Here is a 21,564-nt window from a genome sequence, read left to right as displayed (position 1 = left end):
CTAACGCGGGGTCTAACGAGGGGCACGATGAGGGTGTGACGAGAAGGGCGGTGCCGGGGGTGGGTCCCAGCGCGGAGGGGCGGTCCCGGGGGCGGGGCGAATTTCCCTCGCGGGGCGGGGCCGAAGCGGTGACGTCACCCCCGCCTGGCAACGGCGTGGGGGCGGTGGCGGCGCGCGGCTCTCGCGGGACTTGGCGCCCCCCGCCGTGGGCGGGGCGGAGCCGCCGGTGCCCGAGCTCGGCTGGGGCGGCAGCGGGAGCGGTGGGACGGGACGGGCGAGCGGTCCCTGTGCCCCGGGCCGCCTGCGGCTCGGAGCCGCCCCTTCCACGCCCGTAGCGCCACGGATGGAGCCGCAGTGCCCGGCTTGAGCGCGTCGGCGGGACCCGGAGCCGCTCCGCCGAGCCTGGGCGGGCGGACGCAGCATGGGTGAGCTCGGCGGGGAGGGCGGCGGGACCGGCCCCTTTTCCCGCTTCTTCGGCGACGCCTTCGCCGCTCTTTGTTCGAGGAGAGGGCGCGGACCCGCGGGGCCCGGGGCAGCCCCCGAGGTGCCCGGGGCGGGAGCGGTGCCGGTCCCCGGGGGCCGGTGTAGGAGCTGCCGGGCCGGCGAGTGCGGCAGGTGCTCGGTGAGCGCTCCCTCCCGGGAGAGGCCGGGGCCGCTCCGTCCCGCCCGGCCGGTCCCAGGGGCTGCGGAGGGGCCCCGGCTGGAAAGAGGCGCGGGAGGTTCCGTGGGTTTCTGTGGGGAGAGCGAGGTGTACAGCAATGCCTGGTGCTGCTTGGAGGGAGTGGCTTGGTGAAGCATAAAAGTTTTTATGCTTAAATCAAGCCCTTTCGCCTTTTTTTTTTTTTTTTTTTTCCACTCAGCGTCAATTTGCGCTGCGCCTTCGCCCATTTCCCCACCAAGCACTCACTTTATTTTTAAAGAGAGAAGCGCTCACTGTATTTTTAAAGAGAGCGAATGTAGAACCACTGGGAGTGTTCCTGTGTCCAGGATGTGCCAGTTCAGGTTCACACTGGAAACAGTCTGTTGTGATGGGTCTGGTTTTTATTGTAAGCGTCGGCATAGGGAAGTATGAACGAGCGACTTAGACACCACTCTTGAGAGCCCTCTTTGCATATAGCAGCTTCCCCTTTATAGAGACTTTGGACTACCCTGGAGTCCGAAGCGGGTCGTTTTGTCTGTCTCTGATACCTCCGCCCTGCTCTGCTGTGCTGTGTGACACCGCTGTGCTCGGGGGGGGGTGTGTGTGCAGTGGCTCCAGTGCCCTGTGTGCTTATGCTGCTGTGTGCAAACATGCTCCGCCAGAACGGGACTAAAGCTTTTGAAGTGAAGGGATACCTGGCTTTTGGATCGCTTTTCTGCCTCCCCGTTGTGCATAAAAAATGAAGGAATGCACGGTGTGCGGATCAAACGTTCAGTCAGTGAGGCGAGCCGTGCTCCTCCTGGCTGGTGTTCTGCTGATTATCAAGATCTGCTTTCGGTGTGTTCGTCTCAGTGAAAGTTGTCTTTTTGGGGTCAAAGCACAGTCAAAATGAAATCTGAAAATGTAAAATGAAATTAGTGTTTTAACTTCCGTTAGAAACCAAACATCTTGCTTTTCGATGATTTTTGTGATTATTCAGAATAGGCGAGACTTGCTCTTCATTTCTTTCCGGGCTGCATTGTTTTATTTGCAAGTGAGAAATGTCTGCCCAGATGATTGTAGGGGCCTGTGGTGGTGGTTCCTGAAGTATAAAGGCTTAGTGTGCTAATTAAACATATTGAACTCAGGCTGTAATGCTGAAATGGGAAATACCTCAGGACTGACATATGGTAGGTTTGGGTTACTGAAATCCTTAGTATACTCAATGAGTATAGCTAGGAATACTGTATAAGGGCTGAGTACAGTTCATTACTGTGTATGATTATTCTGTGACATGGTTTTATGTATTTTTGTCCTTAAGTTTCCTTTCCTAAGGGAAATCCTCTTCCAATGACCATAATGAGCGTGTTATTACTGTTCTAGATGGGACTGAGCTGAGTAGGTGCACACACTGTGTTGACTCTTGCTGTTGTGTGGATTATTTATTACCATAACAATTGGTGTGTATGTGCAGTTACAGAGCAGCTCCTGCCAGGCTGGTGGCCAAGCTCTAGAAAGGATTGTATAATAATCTCAGAGCCTTTTAAACAGATTTTCTTTGAAGGTGTTGTCCTTCATTCAGATTTCCAGGGATTTCTTTCTTGTGGTCAAAAGGGGTGAGGAATGTACAACAAAGCATCACTAAAACTAAAGGTGGAAAAAGGAGTAGCTGTAGCTTACTCTGCACTCACTGTAATTAGTAGTTGCCTCACAGTTTACCTTGAGAAATCATTAGTTGATTATTTTATTTCTGGTATCATGGTAGAGCTGGCTCTTGATAAGAGATTATCTTTTATGTCAACTTGTGGTAGGGATTTTACATGGAAGAAGTGGCTTACAGGGGAGTGTTGAGGTATCTCTGACAAACTCAAGGATTTTTGAGATTTATGGAGAAGTAAGAACAGCCAGTATGACTCTGGAGGAACCAAAAGGAGAAGGGCAGAAGTACAGAATGCCTTGGAAACAAGTTCTCTCGTGTTCTTCTGGTAGCTGGAAATTCATGTTTTAGGAGCACATGTCATTCAGGGGTCTGAAGGATGGGGAGGGGAATTGATCACAGATGACACAATTCCATCTAAAGTCATTGGCAGTGTCCAGTGACACCCTGGAGTCCTGTCATTGTCATTCTCTGCCTTCTGCACTACATTAATCCTGCGTGTATGACTTTAGAAACAGCTTGATAAGCAGATTAAAGCAAAAAAATATATTCAGGTGTTCTAGGTGGAAAAGATTTTGTTTGATTGAATTGTCTTCTGCTGTCTTGGGTTGATTAGCTCCCAGCTAATTGTTATATGGCTTTATAACTAAGAAGGAAATATATCAGCAGCAGCTGATAAATTGCCTCAGTGGAATCCTGAAATCTAATGAAGGTCTGTCAGTATCTTAGCTACATGCACTTTCCCCATCTTTTTTATTTCCAAAAATTTGTGCAAAAATTTTGATCTGTGGTTTCCATGGTTAGTATGTTTGAATTTGCTACATGTGATCTTCAGAAAAATTTGTAATTTTGGAATACTTTGGGAAGCCAGATCCGCTTCTTTATTGCCGGCAGAATAAGTATAAATATATTTGGTCTACAGAGTAAGTTCATTGAACTTTAAACTTGCGGGAAGCCTTTAGCTAACTTCATGTTGGCAACAAAAAACAATCTGGAAGGTTTTTGTAAGCAGACTGTGGAGACTGGTAGGGAGGAAAAGGATATGGAAAGCAGATTTGTAGTGGAAAGTTTTTTTCCTTTTTTTTTTTTTTAATAATAAAAACCCCTAGTCTGGCAGTTAGTGATTTATGAACTTTCTCAGAGGTGTTTGTGGTTTCACCAGATAATTTTTTAGAGATAGTTCAAGTCTGTGGTTGTCCATCCCTAAGGGGCTCTAAAACACCCTGTGGTTTTTGCCAACCACTACTGGCTGTGACAGTGGGAGTCCCTGTTTAACTTCTATGGGAATGCCTGGGGGAAATACATCCTTTCAGTGGGAGGTTTTTTGCCCTAAAACTTCTCCTTGTTCTGCCAGACTCCTTTTGGATTTTTGAGAAATGGTGGGTGATTGGTTGGTGGCTTCATCCTAAGAAGTCTCTCTACATCTACTTTTGTTGTGTGCCAGTCATTCCACGTGCTGGTCACCTTTACTGGAGAGTTACTTTAGTATCTTGTTGAAAAGAGTTTTTCATGTTATTTAAGAGTTAACTTCGTGTAGGGGTACAGTTATATTTGTTGTCTTGATTTCTTTTTGAAGTTTCTTTTTTTCTAACAGTTCTGAAGAGCTTTAGTTTCAGCTAGGTAGGACCTTGCCCTTGAATTATCCTCACCTTCACTGGCTTTCTCCATTGTCTGCCTGTGCTTGTTTGTGTTTGTTTTTTTTTTTTTTTTTTCCCCTCAGTGGGCTTTTGTTGCATAAACACAGGAAATGTGTGGTTGGGCACGCTGGGCTGTGTGGGTGAGGTGGCTGCCTGCTCTGTCACAGCTCCGCTCTTCCCATTCATTGCACTTCCCTGGAGATGCTGTCACATATGACTGCTGGCCTGGTGGCTCCTTAACCTGGCTTGAGAAAAATGATTTGTCAGGAAAGAGCAGCAATGAAAATGCTTAAAGTGACTGAAAAAACCTTGACACAAGTGGTGAGTCAGTCAGGTGAGATTTGTTGCTAGTGGGTCTGGGGTTTCTATATGCTCTGATTTCTCCCTGGGCACTTAAAATGTGTCTCTGCTCCTTGGCAGGGGTTTAACCTTTTTCTTCTGCTCCTTTTAAAGTGTTTTTTTTAAAGTGGCATCCTGTATCTTGTAAGGTAGCTCAATTGCATTCAGCTTTTTCTTTCCTGATGCTTTTCCATAATGTTGCTTTTGGTGTCTGCTCTGAATTGTGAGTGCGCGAATGATCTACAATGTGCCCAGTGTTCAGTGGAGGTGATGCCTGAGCCTTTGCTGTCCCTTGCTTTGGGTATGGGGTGGTGACAAACAGATTTCCCAGTGCTGTGGTGGTGGGAGCATCACCTATGGCTGTCCTGGTGCACTGGTGACAGCAGGACTGAAGTACTAAAACTGCCTTTCCAGTTGCCTCTTTCCTGGTGTGAACTCCTGCTATATAATATTAATAAGTGTTCTTTTACAATAAATTATTCCGTTTCCCAGCATAAACTCCATGTCACCAGCACTGCTATTTACTTTCTCTGACCAATGCCAACGAGAGTTTTTGGGTGGGATTGTGTTTTACTTCACTACTTCTATGCAGAATTGACTTTCTTCATATACAATCTGTATGAAATACCTTTTCAGAAATCTTGAACAAAGAAAACGATGCATTGTAGATATTTTTGAAGAAAAAAAAATTATATCTTGCCACTGCTGGATATAAATCAGATTGAAGGAAAAATCACTCTGTGTCTGTCAGCCAAATGAGTTGAAGCTTTCCACTTTCAGGGTGATATACACTGTAGAGAGTATAATATGAGGTAATTTAGAATATTAAGTTCACTTTTCTTTAAGGAATGTTTATTGCCTGTAATATGCTCGTGACCCTGAGATTGGCTCAGCTCATCAGAGCCTGGTGCTGAAAACACCAAGGGTGTGAGTTTGGTCCCTGTATGGGCCATTTATTTAAGAGTTGGACTCCGTGATCCTTGTGGGTCCCTTCCAACTCAGAACATTCTGTGAAATCTGTTTTAGGCCGGGATTGCTTTCAGCAGAATAAATTAGAATATTAAATTTTGAATAATTTAAAAAATGAAGCATTTTCCTTTAATTTCAGCAGCTTATGCAGTGCTGACCTGTGATGTTACAGGTGAGGGCTGCAGTTGCTCTCCACTTAGTGCTGAAGAGCTTTGTGATTGCAAATTGAGTTGAAATTGACATTGTTGTTATAGAAACTTTAGTTATTGTGTTCATTGTTTTAACTAGATAAAGTGTTGCTTTAAATTATTTAAATGGCTTAAGTTGACACTGTTTCTTAACAGTAAGTAAATCACTGTAAACATACTTTTTGTCCTTAGAGGCAAATAGTTTTGGAATTAAGCAGTGCTAGGCAATCTCATTATTTTTGCCTCTGCAGCAGCTGTGAATAGATATTTGTGGATGGGAGCTATTAATGTTTTTACTTTAATTTTAAATAAGGCAGTTTTGCTAGAGTTTCTGGAAACTTGCCTGACTTTCTATTTGAAGAAGATTTGAGTCATCAGTTTCTGCCTCTTTGATAAAATTACTAAGTGGTCATCCTTTGTCAAATGTTTCTGACTGTGGATATAGTTTGACTGAAGTTAAGCCTGAGCCTTTGCTTACCTCTGGCTAATAAGCCTTGTCCTCTTGCCTTGCTTGTATGAACCAATCAATCTGAAATTTCCCTGTCTTCCTGAGCCAGCTTTGAGCCAGGCTGGCTGCTCAAAGCCTGAGACTGAGCTCATGGCTGCAGGAGGAGGAGGAGGATGCTTCTGACACTGACATCAGCTGCAGAACACTTTCACCAGTTGTCAACTTGGCCCTGATAGAAATTTTTTGTCTTCCAGTTTTCAGTTCAATTGTTGCTTTGTTGGTAACATACCAGTTATACCTTCATTCCTCTTAGTGTGTTTTTATTTCCCCAAGTTGCACTGTTTCTTCATTTTTCAGGAAAAATACAAAAGCGAACTTGTCAGAATGTTTCGAGTTGTTTCTTTTCAGCGCATCTTCGGCACTCAGGGAGAAGAAGAATCGTCTCCATCTTTGCTGCTTGAGTAGATAATACCACTTGTTTCATGGAGTGCAGGAGAATCTCATCACTTAACTCTGAACTTGAGCTCTGAAGAGATTTGTTTTAAGGCTGCTTTGCATGTAATCTCCCTTGTCCCGAAGTCAGGCTGTGGGTGCAGCTCCAGGCTGTGCCTCCCAGATAACTGCTGGAGGGACCTGGGCTGTGCTGTGCCCTGGCTCCAGTGCCTGTGGGCCCTGCTGGGAGCTGACCAGCTGCCTGTGCCAGCTTTGCCATCCCATCAACAGCTGGATGGCCTCACTGTGGCTGCAGTCCTTACCTCCTGGGCAACAGAGTGGATGGGACTGAATTTTAGGAGTCAGGGAATGTAGAGTGTTTCTCCTTTTCCATTTTAACCTGCAGTTACTTTGCACTAGGTCCACGCTAAAATTTCATAAATTTCTTCTGAGTGTCTATATTAATTGCTCTCCCTGAGTGTTCACTGTCCACCAAACTGGTTGTTTCACAGCGTTCTTATTCTGTATCTTTAAAGGGGTTTTTTAATCCCTCCCAATCCATTTTAAGCCAGCCAAATGTTCCTTTTAAACTGTACCTCTAATTTGTATTTTTTATTGGTTTAATAATACCTTTAAAGAGAAAATAATTTCTAAATAGCCAGAACCTGTTACTGAGATGCCTTTTGTGTTTCTGTAGGTGTTGGTTTTGGTTGTTCTCAATAATGTGTATGTCTTGTGAAGAGGACTGAGCACAATATGTAAAAATATGCATCTGTTCTTCTGTATCCTGATTTTCTGCAGTTGGGCTGGACTTTCAGTGTTCCCATCACTTAAATGCTTTTATGGAGTTTGGCTTATTTAGCATTATCATAAACCAGTAAATACAAGATTTAATAGAAAAAGTCTGCCTAAAACTTGAGGTAAATCACATTGCTGTTTGCACTTATTTTAACATCTAAATGTTTCTGTCAGGGAAGTTATTAATTGTTAGAACAAACTGCCAGGAGAATGCTAGATCCATCATTTCTTGGTATGGTCAATCTCTGGATAATGCAGATATCAGTGTGTTCTTTAATGTCTCCTTTTGGCAGCTTTAGTGATCATGTGTCCACACAATGATCTAGTTAAAGACACTGGCCAGGGCTGAATCCAGCTGGAAGAGAACCAGCTGGCTGATTTGGCAGCACACTGGACAGACACACCCTGGAGCAGCACAACTGTGAGACCAGCACAGGGGAAGAGGTGGTGGAATGAGAATGAGTAGGGAGAGACCATGCAGGGTCACTCCTTCAGCCTCAGGTTGTTGGAGTCTCTGTAAAACTCTGCTCTCTGTAAGTGACTAAAGCAGTTGTTCCTGAAAAGCGGAGCCCATGATCTGTTTCCCTTTCCAAAGAGGTTAAGTGAAGAATATTCTTTTGTTAAGAGATTTTGGTACAAGGCTTGACAAAACGAGCAGGATTTACAAGCTGCTGTTACAAGAGTGTCTGCAGGGTGGGCCGAGGGATGTTTGTGTGAAACCTCAGGGTCCCAAACAACACTTCTTGGTGTTCAGCTGAGCTGGTGCTGTTCTGAAGCCAGGTGGGATGAGATGCTGTGCTGCAAGTGAGGCAGAGGAAGTGCTGAGGTGAGCAAGGCTTTTGAAGCTATGAGGATGAAAGCAAATGTGTTAATCCCATGCTCTTGTGGGTATGGTAGATAAGGAGGCAGCAGATTTTCTTGAAAAGTGCAAACAGCAGAATGTAGCCTTTAAATGAAGGATAAATTAATATGAACCGTGCTGTTTTGCTCTTGAAAACCAAATACAGGGCTTCCTTTGCCTGACCCACAGGTCACTGAAAATACATCTCATCCTTCAGCACAGGGAAGGAGAGTGTCTGTGAAGTGGAAGATTATACTAAAAACCATTACAGTGTCACATTATAGGAAGCCTATGTATAGCAGGGTTTGCTTTTACAGCCTAGCAGTATGTGAATAAGGATGTGGTGCAGGGAAGTTGGGGAATTGGAAACCATCTCAGTTGACACCTTTTGCAGCTTGAGGAGAGCTTGAAGGCATTTCTTAAATCGTTGTGTGCTATAGGGCTGGATATGTAAATTAACAGTGTGGGGTTGTCAAGTAAAAGAACAATTGAGAGTGTATAAAATTGCTTCCTCATGTGCTCATCTCCTTACTAGATGCTTATTTTGTGGGAGGAGTTTGCTCTTTCAGTCTTAGTGCTTCATCCTTACTGAGAGAACTGTAAGGCACATGTATGTATGGATTGTAATGTAAATAGCTTCTAATGTGTAAGTTGTAGGAGAAAACCTGCCCTGGTAGATAACCAGTAACAGAAAGCCTCAGGCTGCATGAACAACAGATGAAATAAAGCTGTTTATGAAATCAGAGGTGTACTGTCAGTAGAATGAGACACAGCCTGCCATCTCCATGCAGCAGGAGACTGTTCTGATTTTCCATCAACAGAGAGTTGCTGGATCCTGCTCTTCACTGCTGTATCCTGGTTTTTCAGTTCTGAGCAGTGACTGAAGTGGTAAATCCTAACCTTGGTGTGTGAAAAAGCCAAGGTTGTATTGCTGACTCTCCTCTCTTCGTTTCACTTTGTTAATGTGTACGCAGTTGAGTCCCCAGGGTTATGCTTGTAGTTGTGAATATATGTGAACCATCGAGAATATTTCCTTTGTTTTTCTGAAATCCAAACTACTCCTTCAAGTGGCTGTTGAGAGCAGCAGAGGTGAGGGTTGGCTTTCTATGAACTCGCCTCGGGTGCTTTGTCTCCTGGTGGCAGCAACTGCTGTCCCTTGCCCCAGACTGCTTTTCATAAACTCCTGTAAGGCCTCTGATCCCTTCTCAAATTCTTCAAATACCAATGGTGTTACCAATGGTGTTACTATCAATTAGCGCTGCAAGACACCGCACATGCTGTAGCTGCTTCCAGGCTGCATATTTGGTGATCAGGCAATCATCAGGTTAGAAGGGCAAGTGTTGGGGCAGTCCTGAAGTCTTTTCCTCGGGAAGGACTGAGATTTGAGTGCTTCAGTGCTGACTCAGAAAAAAAAAAAAAAACAAACCTAAAAATAAAAAATGTACAGTTCTTATATTAGAGATGCTGCTCTTCTGGCATGTTCAGCCAAATGGGTGTACAGGGGAAGAATTATTGGGAGTGAAGCAGGAGGAAGGCAGGTAGGGATGCTCACATAATGCTGATTTCTTCAAATGCTGAAGATTATGACCAGATACCTAAAAAAACTCCCCAGTGAATGGTGTGGGGGGTGTTTGATGTGTTGCAGTAGTAATGAATTACCTCGCTGTCCGCCGGGGGCAGGAGCAGGACAGCAGCCAGCAGGTCATGGGAGGTGGTTGTTCCCCACTCCCTGGCACTCACAGGATTGGCTCCAAAATCCTGTGCCCAGTTTTGCTCCTCCCTCCCCTCAAATGCAGTGGGAATGGCACTGACCTGGAGAGCTGAGGGTGGCTGGGAGGCTGCTGGATGTGGTGTGCAAGAAGTAGGTGTAGCCTGGAGAAGAGAACAACCTGCTGTCCTTGGGGGCACAGTGAAAAATTGTGATTCATTGCCTGCCAGTTAGAAAAGTGGTAATTCCTACTGAATAGCATGTGGGAAAATTATGATGAGATTTCAATATCAGCAAAGATGCTTGGAGTGGCTGTTTTATCTCCATCCTTTCAAGACTTGTGAGACAAAGCCTTGAGCAACCTCATTTGACTCTGAGATTAACCTTGCTCTGACCAGTTTGGAATAAGTGACTTCCAGAGGTTCTTTCAAACCGTTTTCCTATGATGGGAAGGTTGCAAACCATGCAGGTTGAAATCGTGATCTTAATAAGAATTACTTTAATCCTTCTAAATACATGTGGAAATAGATATTTGAAGGACTTAGTCTCTGAACTTTTGGAACATAATTGACCTGATGAAACAATTCTACCTCCTTTAAAACTGTCTGATTGAGATTGTAGGGTGCCCTTGAGCATTTGCTGTTTTGACTGGCTTTTAGAAAAATCCATTTCATAAGGATTTTTTCCTGTGCCATTCCACCAGAAATTTAGTTTATTGTCTAAAATGCCTACACTAAAAAGTAAATGAACTTTGTCACAATTAGTATGCCCTGACAGCATGGAGTCAGATTCAAACACTTGTTCCTGTTGTAATGCTAAGCAAATTTTGTGGTTTTTGCAAGATTCCAATCTGGGACCATTCAGACTCTTGCATCATGTCTGTTTTTACAGATGAAGGGAACACTTTGTGCAGGCTCTGAATAATGCTTTTAAGTTCCTGTAAATTTATTTCAAAGGCAGATTCTTGCCATGTTTGCTCAAGTACTAATTGTCATTCAGAATTAGAGATGTGCCAAATTGTAGGCTGCCTATCAAAGCATTTCTGCGTTTCTTTGGAGCGTAAAAGGAGTTTTCATTTAAACCCAAAAGGCTTTCAGAGATTTTCTTGTTTTCATAACTCTTGAATTCGTAACCTGGGGCTATGATCATGATGTCTTTTTTGGCTGGGAGAATCCTGGAAAAAAATCTGCAGGAGGAGCTGAAGTTTTTGTAGTAGTTTGGAGTCCTGATAGAGGAAAGGAAACTTGAAATAGAATTTTTTTATTTTTCAGGGGAATGAATTTGTAAAAAGTTCTCAGATAAGCAACAGAGTCTTCAGCTTCAAACTTATTTTTGTGAGCTAATTATCTGGTGATGGCTTTAAGGGAGCACCTATAAATGCAGTGTTGACCTCAAGGTACTTTCACTGCTTATTTGGTTCTTTGGATCTGAACAAAATATACCTGAGGCATGATTCTTTTGTTCTTCAGTGCTTTTTGGCATGCCTTTGTTGTAGCAGAATTTGTAATTCAGTGTTTTGTGACTCACCTTGAATGTTTTGCCAAATAGATGTTATAAAATTAACTGAAGGGAAGGAACAGAGGAAGAGGCATAAATCTATATATGGCACAATGACTGAGTCATGGCTCCAGAAAATGTGGTGTGTGTGGTTTTTTTAAATACGTTCCCCTGTGCCCTCAAAGATCCCTGGTTTTCTCTGCAGTGTGGATTAGTGACCTTTTTTCATTCTGTTCCTGGACATATTTGCTGCCTTTCCTGCGGGTGTCACCTCTCATTTCCAGGCTGGTTTCTTGCTCTGAGCTCTGCTCAGACTGAGGGAAATAGCAAGTAGCACAAACCATCACTTTCTGCTCCATGTCACTTCCCAGGTGAAACATTTTGTCCTCTATCCTTATAAGGTATTTAATACCTGGAGGTGGTTGTGGTTTTATTCTGATACTTCCATTTCCTGTCTTGTGCTCTAAATGGAAGAGCCCAACAATTCCACTCTTAGAAGTGAGGGTGTAAATTAAATCCACAATTGTAATGTTTATTAAATTGATGACTGAGTTTAAGACAAGCATTTCTGATAATGTTGTAGGAAACATGACAGGGTACTTCTAGAGTTAATAAATCTGCAGTGAGGTATCCCTGAAACATTTTTCTTCCCATCTGGTTGGCCATGGTGACTTGTCATCTGCAGCATACAGTTGTAAAATTACAAGAGTGTGTGTGAAGACAATTTGCTTTAGGTAAGTGAGAATTGACAAACATTCCATTTTCAGTTGTGTTTTATCTCATACAGTGTTAAGAACTATAATGCACCCCAGAAAATTATAGGAGCCTGGAGCAGGGAAATGAGGCATATGTGGTTTGTGTCTTTCGGGGCAGGGTTTCTTCTATACTGTTTATTTCCTTCTCAAAGTCTTGCTAATTGCACCTCAACCATCATAAGAAACTGATGTTTGAGGTGGTTGCTGTTAGAATGCAACGAGTTTCTCATTAGTTGAAATAATTTGGGAGGAGAAGCCTACATTTTAAACTGTTTTCAACTGTTCATTTTCCTAATTATTTCAGGCATTCTTCCTGGGCTGTGAAATTCAACACAAACTTTTTATTAAAAATGCTTGGTGAGTCATGTCTTGGAGAATGCACCATTGCTTTACCCAATCTAAAAATGCCAGGCAGATCCAGGGCAGCTTCCAGATGGACGAGTTCTGTGCTGACAGAACCAAGTCTCCTGGCTTTAGACTGTCTCAAGCCTGCTATTTTTGTTTCTATTTTCCTTTTTTTTTTAGGCAAGCTATGGATGTAGAGGAATTGTTGCTTTAAGCAGAAAATATTTGTGCTAGAACTGGGTGATGTAGCACAAAGCAAGTTACAAAAGAAGTAAGGAAAAACAGCAGATACTGCAGGGTGGACGGAAAAAAAAGGAAAAAGAAACTTTGTTCAAGTTGCCTTGAGACACTGGCACAGGCTGCTCAGAAAGGCTGCAGATGTTTCATCCCTGGAAGTGCCCAAGGCCAGGCTGGATGGGGCTTGGAGGAACCAGGTCTGCTGGAAGGTGTCCCTGTCCATGGATGGTCTTTACAGACCCTTCCAACCCAAGCTGTCCTATGCTTCAGGCACAGATATCTGTTATGGTATTTTTGATTATAGACCATACAAATAAATGAACAAATCCCTGTCATCAGCATGTTCTTTTTCAGAAACATCCTGTAACTTTCACAGATTTCTTATAATCTGCCAGATCTCTCATATCCCTCACCGAAGTTTCCTACTTACACTTTTGATTTTACCTTTACAGCTGACAGGAAATTCTGCAGAAGTTGGCCAAACCTGAAATTAGCTTTAGCCACTAAACACTTCTCCTGAAAATACCTTCTCACTGCCGTGCCACTGACTCAGACTGTACAGTCCCCAGCCAGCTCCTGGTGCTGTCTAACCACTCCCAGCAGCAGGAATTCATTCCTTCCTGAGGTCTAATCTGAATTTCCCCTCTGTCAGTTTAAAACCAGTGCCCTATGTCCTGTCACTACAGACCTTGGGAAAAAGTATTTACTGAAAGAATGCAAGGAGGTACCTGTTAGCATTAGAAAGTAGAAAATGTGGGGAGACCCCATAGTTGAGGAAAATACCAGAACTGCCTTTGTGCTAGCTTGTTCCTTCCTCTCCTGCCATGGTAGTGTTTTTCCCTTTAAGTTCACGGTACTTAATCAGCCTGGGAAGGTGGAGTAGCTGGGCTGGTGGTGCTCAGGTGTGGGGAAGCAAAGGCTTACATGAGATACTGGATACTCTGAGAGTTTCAGAGTTCCTTTGTTGCCATTTTTTTATTTGCTTGGTGTTGCGGGTTTTCTCCGTGGTGTGTGTTTATTCTGACTTCATTCTTTTTTTCCTGAAAGCTGTCTTTATTGCAATTTAAAGTACCCCCAGTGTAAGCACTGGGGAGTACTTACTGAGGTTTTAACAGATCTTCTAAGCCATCACATATCCAGCAGCTTTTTGGATAGTTAAGAGAAATTATTTCAGAAGAATGATATATTTTCTTGGTAACAGTGCAATGATTTTTGATTGAGAAGACTCTGGTGTGTAAATTCCTGAGTTTTTAAAACATTTGATAGAGGAGTGGGAGCTGCAGCTGAAAGACTGAGTTGCCTGGGCACAGCACTCTGTCCTGGGCTGCATCAGGCACAGCATCACCAGCCAGACAAGGGAGGGGATTGTCCTGCTCTGCTCTGTGCAGGGGTGGCCTCACCTTGAATATTGTGCAGTTGTGGACACCAGAGTGTAAAAAACATCCTAAACTATTGGAGACTGTCCAAAGAAGGGCAACCAAGGTGGTGAAGGCTCTGGAGAGGAAATCCATATGAGGTCATCTGGCCTGTTCAGCCTGGAGAAAGAGGAGGGGAGACCTCATTGTGGTCTGCAGCTTCCTCATGAGGTGAAGAGGGAGGGCAGACATGGGTCTCTGCTCTGTGGTGACCAGGATGGCCTGAAGTAGTGTCAGAGGAGGTTAAGGTTGCATATTAGAACAAGTTTCTTCACCCAGAGGGTGGCTGGGCACTGAACAGGCTCCCTAGGGCAGTGCTCACAGCACCAGCCTGACAGAGCTCAAGAAGGGTTTGGACATGGCTCTGGGGCACAGGGTAGGACTCTGGGGGCTGGTCCTGTGCAGGGCCAGGAGTTGGACTCAATGATCCTTGTGGGTCCCTTCCAACTCAGCATCTTCTGTGGTTAATTTGATTCTGGCTCAGATGGCAGATGGTGCTGTGGCTGGTCAGCCCCTGTGCTGAGAAAGTGGGAAGGGGCTTGTTGGGAATTTAGCCTGACTGCAGCGGTGTCTGATTGCCCTTACTCATCTAATGCTGCTTTTAACCCGCTGAGCCTTCTGAGATGGGGTGTGTTGGAGAGACAGTGAAGGCTCATACTCACTTCAACATGAAATTGCTTTAAACAGAGCAAATCCTGTTGGCATTCAAACTGAGTCCCCACTGGGTGACAGCGGGGTGTTTGTGGTGCTTCCTGGGACTGGGTGGACAGAGCTGAGCTGGCTTTATGTAGAATCAACACTGTGTTTGTATGTATTGGAGGCATGTTTAGTGCTTGAAAGGATTGTTTGTTTGCCCAGCAACCTGAACTAATAAATTGTATGATTTAGGTTCTCTGTCTTTGAAATAATCCATGACTGGAAAAAATCAGCTTACAGTAAATTTGAAATTAATTGTGTATGCTTAAAAGAAAACATACATAGAATGGCATGAAAATCTTTGTATTTCATTGGCATGATCTTGTATTGTTATAAACTAATGAAAGAATTCCCATGACTCTGGGCATTTTGCTTAAAATAAGACCATTATTCAATATTTGGATAAATGAGGTCGGCATTAAACTGCAGAGAACCTCCTCTGCCACATCCCTTCCTTGTGGGCAGCAGAGTTTGCTTGGCTGGCACATGGGATCAAAGCTTCAGGAGCAGGAGTAGGTGTGACTGCTTTGGTGCAGAGCTGTTGGGCTGGACTGGAGCTGGCACAACTGGTATGGCTCCCTTGGGAGGAGGCACAGGTAGAAATGGCTCTGCCATGTGTCACAGGGGCTGGCCAGGAGGCACCCGACCTCCTTCTGAGCTGCTGTGGAGGTCAGACATCTCATTGGTGATGTTTAATTGTAGCCCTTGTGATGCAACTGTTTGCAAGTCCTCCACGTGGAACCTGAATGGGATGGCTCTGATGGCTCAGCTCAGTGAAATGTCTGCTCTTCTGTGTGGTGTGGCTCAAAACTAGTGACTCCACTGTTAAACATGTGTGGACTGCATGGTCTCCATTAGCTAATGACACTTGTTCAGTTTCTTAATAGCATGGAACTGCATCCTTACCATCAGAGTTGACGGGAATCCAGTGGCCTTGTATCAGTAATGTGTTGTATTGGGATGTGGTTTTGTGGCACATGTTGGCTTTGAGCAAAGCAGCAAGTGGTGAGGGGCAAGATGGGTGGATCTGTAGGGGGAAATTGCTCATGTGAAGGGACCATATTCAGGTTTCAAGTTTTGGACGTTTTTATATTATTGTAGTTTGAATCTTGTCCCATGGACATAATGCCTGTTAAAGATTAATGTGCATTAAGTGCATTCCTGGGTTTAGTTTCAGTGAAAATTCCAGATTACTCTGTGAGACTGTTCCACACTGAACTGAACCACCACAAATGAGGGTGATTTGGAGCTTCATTGGGCAGTGTGTTCCTGAGCTGGGCTGTAACAGGGATGTAGAGGCTGATCCAAAGTAGGTTTGAAGCAGTCCTGTGTCTGACCCTGCAGTGACATCTCAAGGAGATAAACTTACAGAAAGTTGTCACTATCAGCTTCCTCTTCGGCTGTTTTCTTTATCTGATTCACCAGTATGATAAATAACTGCTAATTTAAGCAGAGAGCAGGGGGAAGGGAATGGTGAATGCATACAGAAGAAAGCATGGGACCACAACATCCCTGGGTTAAGATGTCTTGGAAATACAGCTTCTTGGCTTTCTCACTCTCTGGTGATACAGATTTGTGGGCACCATGAGAAGGAAGTAGGAAATACTGAATATTTCCATCTTTTCAGGGTTCAATCCCTCAGCTGCTTCTCAGCTGAATGGTTATTGGGGTGTGAAAGGAGGGGAAGGACTTTGGCACAAGACCGGTGCTCAGAGTGGTTTCCCTGATAGTGGGAAATTCCTCCCCTACTCAGATTGAGGAAGAGCAAACCTAAATCTGTACCCCAAAGGAGTACTTGGATCTTTGGGGAACTGGTTATTCTGATCATTTGTAAACAGGAGATTCAGAGCCTGGAAGAAGCCTCGCTGCAGAGCAGTGGGAGCTCTTGGCCAGGAGGGATTTTTGGTTCCCAAATCCTGGTGCTCACCTTGTGCATGTGTCTTTTTACAGGAGAGCTTTGTAGACAAAACTCATAGCTTTGGGAGCAGGAACTAGAATTTTAAGGGCAACTGGAAGTCTGTCAGGCCTTTCTGTTTAAGCATCTGGGTTGTCATCAGTGACTCAGGTCAGGGTGACAGGAAATTATATGGTATTGAAGTGGAAAGAAAACATTCTTATAACCACTACTTACGTTTAACACTTACAGAGGTGTTTTCATTGTTCAGCATTTAAACACCTGAGCTACTTTTTCAGTGTTAAAGTCTGTCTAAGTGGCTGTACATACACTATATATGTACTATCAGTATTAACCAGGTGGAATTCCTATAGGTGGTGAATGGTAGAAACATTTTTGTAGGAAAACAGTTGGAAGGATCAATCTCCTTCAGTTCAGCATCTGAGTTTGAAATAGTTGTGAAGAAAACTATGGTAGTTAAAAGGGTAAGATTGTGTCCTCTGTGGTCTTTTGTCTCTAGTGTAAACTTGGTCTGTTATAAAATGAAATACCTTTGTAACTATTCATACATAATAACAAAGTTGTTAGGCTTTGGTTTATCGGAGACTAAACTTTGGAGGTTTTATGTGATAAATGTACAAGTGGAAATAACAGAACTAATGAAGTTTGTTTCAGGCATCTAGCAACTGTCTGTTGTGATCAATTGGAAAAGCAAAACCTCAGTTTCTAATGTAACTGCAGTTCTACTGGCAAGGTACTTCTGGAGGTCACAGGACTTCCCAGTGTTGTTGTTCCAATAAATGACTTTAAACTGGCCTGAAGCCTGCCTGAAGAGACTTTTCTGGGGCCTGCAGTAATTCTTGCTGCTTCATGTTGGACTCTGTCCCTCCAGGCCTGCAGCAAGTTTCAGCAAGGCTTCCCAGTATGTGCAAGGATTTCAGTTATCTAATGAATCCCTCTCCCCTCTTTTAAAAACAAAAAGTAGAAGCTATTAAAGTGTGTTTTTCATGGGATTTATTTTAAATCTGGTATGTGTCTTTTTTTGGCTGCTGCAGAAAGGTCACTGGGTTCTGACAGTATTGTAATACCCTAAACAAAGCACCAAGAATGTGAAATTGTGCTCTTTGCTGGATGAGTGTCTGTTTCTACTGAAGACACAGGCATCCTAAATTTTGATATATTTTCTTCTCTTCCTTGATTTACGTTTTGATTTCTGTTTTAGGGCTACCAGAGGGCCTTAGTTACCTCTAATAGGCAACTTTGGGAAGAGTCTGAGTAGCTGATGGGAAGAGTCTGAGTAGCTGAAGGCATCCTTTTTTTACAGTCATAGAAGATGGGTGTAATGTGGCCATGCTTGTTGGGAGACTTGGCCTCTGCCTTGGCCCTGGGATGTGGTTGGCAGAAGAGCTGGTTGTGTGAAGTTTGGAGAAGTGGGGAGTCCAGCTGTCCCAGCAGTGGCTGAATGCCTGGTGGAAGCTGTTTTGTCAGAGGTATTGGGTAGGGCACTTTGTGCTTTGGGGAATAATGTAGTCTGTAGCTGCTGACTGGCTTTGAGTGCTTGGTCTGTTTTATCACAGAATCAGTCAGACTGGAAAAGACTTCTGAGGTCATCAAATCCAGCCTATGACCAAACATCATCATGTCAACCAGACTAAGTGCCACATCCAGTCTTCCCTTTAGCACGTTCCTGGCCTGTCCATTCCAATATCTGATCTCCCTTTTGTGAAGGGTTTCTTCCTAATGTCCAACCTAATTGTGTCATTCTTGTTTTTTTGGTGAAGTTGTCATCTCACTAAAAAGCAAGAGCTGAGCAGACCCCTCCCACAGAGCCAAAGATGTCCAGTCAATAGTGGTTTTTGTAGCTCTGTTGATTTTAATCAGTTAGAAGGTTACAAACTTTCAGAAAACACCATCTGGAAGGTTCCCTACGTGTGTTGGAAAGCTGTCATGGCTGTATGACAGTGTGTGTTTATATATGTTTAAGTGGCATTTGTTTGGTTTCCTTTTGTCCCGCTGCCTCTTGTGTTTTCACTGGGCACTGCTTGGTCATTTCCACACCCTGATTGATGAGATATCCCTGACCTTTCCCCAGCTCCTTCAGCCTTTCCTTGTGTGCAGATCTGTGAAAACTCAGGAGAAAGTTTTCTTCCCCTCTCAGGTGAACTTTGGTGTTTCTGTGCTAGAAAAGCTCAGTAAACCTCACAGTGTTCTGTTTAAGCCTAAGACTGTTTTTCATTTGAGACTTGATCGTGATGAACTTTAAGCTACAGAGAATTGATTTCAGTGGGGTTTGAAATGGAGAAAGCAGTGTAAAAAACAGAGGGGACATAAGATAGCTTGTGTGTGATAGCTTGTATTGCTGGAGAGTTCTGCTGTACCTTCTACCAGTTGAGAACTTTTTAAAAAAGTTTTGACCAGCTGTTATATTATTGGAGTCCACCTTACTGCTGGCTGATTGCAGTGTGTCTATTCTTTAAGTGAGAACCTGAAGCATTCAGAACTAGTCCAAGCATTAAGAAGTACAATCAGTAAACTAATGTAATTTCTAGTTAGTGTTATTATAAGGAGTTGTGATTCCTTAAAAACATTTTCTGTCATTGCTGGACTCTCTTTTTACTTGGGTAAATATACTTCAGGGTGTTTCAGAGATTTATTTCATCTGGACTGTTTTGGCAGTACAGAGGTTTCTTGCCTATCACCTGGATGATTCAACTGATGCTACTTGCTAATGTTGAAAAGCAAAACTTCTAAGTGTTCTTCTTGAGGACCGTGTAGTAGCAAGACATGGGATATGTAGCTCCTTGCTGTTCCTCTGCCATCATAGGAAAAAAATCTGTGGGATGAAACTCAACATTCCCCATGGTCCCTTCCACTTCACAGCCAAGGCAACAGAATTCACATCTGGTTTGTCTGTGTATCCATGAAAATGAGGATGGCTTTGGGTATCACTGACAAATATAAGAGGAAATTCAGCACTTAGATTTCAAGTGTAAGAAGCTGATGTCTGTTTACTGCCATTTGTTTTTAGAACATAAAGACGTGTGGATGATGACTGGGAAGTTCTTCAGGTTCTGTATTTGTTGTTGGCATGACAAAGTGGATGTTTTATAGTCTGGGAAGGTGAGCAGATGAATGTGCTGTGTATTTCAATCACAAATGCAGAAACGTTCTCCCAAGGGAATAAATAAGCTTTCACTAGAATTGGTTCATGTTGACACAGTGTGGGTGTGATTATCTGCTGCTGCTGTGGAAAAAGGACCAGGTGTTTGGCAGTTCAGGTCACTGCTGGGAGCCTTTGCCACAACTGACACTGTTGTGATCCATTTGCCATGTTTAGCTTTGTAAAGCTGTCCTATAGTGTGTATATTGAAATATGCTGCCTGCTGATGTGCTTCCAAGCAGTGTATCATGAGAGAAATATGGGACGTGGATATTTCTTACATTTTTGTACGTTTAGAGGTTTCCAGAATGGCTGGGTTGAGTTGGTTGGAAGGTGATGTTTTCATTTCCAGACTCTCAGGTGATGAATGGCTGTTGTCTTTATGATTTGTGCCTACCAGAATTTCCTATATGTTTGGCAATGTTTAATGTCAGCCTCTCTCAAGAGACAACTCTGTGCAGTAGCAAGACAGAACTACTCTGCTTGCTGCAGGCAGTATTGGGGGAATGTGATGCTTTGAAACAAGCTTAGAGAATACATGTGGCAAAAATAAATGTCTGCAGTACAAAAAGTGTGTGCTAGAAGTTTCAGTTGTGTATCATAGGCAGGTAACTCTGGTGATGACTTCTGTTTATAAGGAAGAAAATGATTTTTGTGTTAGAAGAAGAAAGCAAAATGAAGTCTTCACATTTATGTCTACTGGTCCCTTTGTTAGTGGGTGCATTCAGAAAATAGTTTGCCAGACATATCATTCCAGCATCTCTTGCATTCATGGCACCTTCATGTAGTTCTGTTTTTTTACTAAGGGTTTTCTAACTTCATCCATGGGCAGCAGAGGGATAAAAGCTTAATTGCAATCACTGCAGCTGCACTTGTCATTAAAACTGCCCACAGATCAGAATTACACATTGGTTTAATGCAGCTGTAAGTTCAATAAATAGGAAATAATGCTTCTTCCCATTTGAGTCCTTCACTTTTTTATTAATTATTGGTTATTATTGTTCACTGATAAAATAGATTAACCTGGGAAAAAATCTACAACCATTCAGGATTTCTGTCTTTTAACCTTGTTGTGCTCTTGTGCATTTGATCTTCAGAGGAGAGGGAGGTTTTAGTGAGAACAATGTTTTAACATTTGGCAGTGCCTGGATATTTGACTGAATTTGAGTGAGAGGGAAGATTATTTGATTGCTGCAGGTTTGTGGAAATTTCAGGCATGAATAGAATTTCTTGATGAACAAATGGGTCTTTATTGCCAAACAAATCTTAAGCTGTCAGTGAGTGACTCTCATGGATCTTTGTGCAACAGATGGACAAGTGTGTGAATGCACTGCTGTGCTCCTCTGAGTAAACTCAGTTGTATCAGAAGTAAAGCTCACTTGCTTATTCTACTTCATACAATTCAAATGACTCTGGAGGAAAGGTACATTTTACATATTTGCAATTTAAGTTGTATGTTACTGTCAATCACACTCCTTCTGGTTGTATTGCATTTCTTGGATCAAACCAGCAGAAATTCTGTGTTATGCAGCAGTTAGTTTTTTTGCTAACACAGTAGCAGGCTCAAGTATGAGAACCAGCAAAGCATTCCAAGTATGTGCCATACACAGTGTCTGATCCTTGGCCCCAAATGGGCACTGAGTAAGAAGCACTTGCCCTGTGGGCAGTGATTCATAATTGGTAAATCTTCAGCTGGAACCTGGTGGGGGAAAAAAAACATTGCCAGCAATTCCTTCCACCAGACATGAAAAAAACCTCCCCACCACCACCAAAACACGACCTGGTGTCATATTCCTAAATTTACTTTATTCTAATTGGTGACTATCCGATTGTTTTTCCCTCTCAAAAATGCATGGGAATGTCACAGTTCACAGGTGAGCATTGCTGTGAGGGATATGCCTGTTGTTATTCATTGTTGGGTTTGCGTTT

The 21,564-nt window shown here is 43.3% G+C and overlaps 1 protein-coding gene across 1 annotated transcript in view; it reads left to right on the top strand.

The window, feature by feature from the left end:
• The first annotated feature begins 221 nt into the window (after nt 1–221).
• The window catches only part of CD2AP (CD2 associated protein), a 76,750-nt gene continuing 55,407 nt past the window's right edge, over nt 222–21,564 (top strand). Inside the window, exon 1 of the mRNA XM_066180024.1 lies at nt 222–425. Within this exon, the coding sequence (XP_066036121.1) occupies nt 422–425 (4 nt within the window). The 5' untranslated portion in view covers nt 222–421. The remainder of the gene's footprint in view (nt 426–21,564) is intronic.

Source organism: Chamaea fasciata, unplaced genomic scaffold (assembly GCF_029207755.1).
Source record: "Chamaea fasciata isolate MVZ Bird 193981 ecotype frontalis unplaced genomic scaffold, bChaFas1.0.hap1 SCAF_3, whole genome shotgun sequence".
NCBI classification, from domain to species: Eukaryota; Metazoa; Chordata; class Aves; order Passeriformes; family Sylviidae; genus Chamaea; species Chamaea fasciata.
This window is presented reverse-complemented; position numbering and strand designations above follow the sequence as displayed.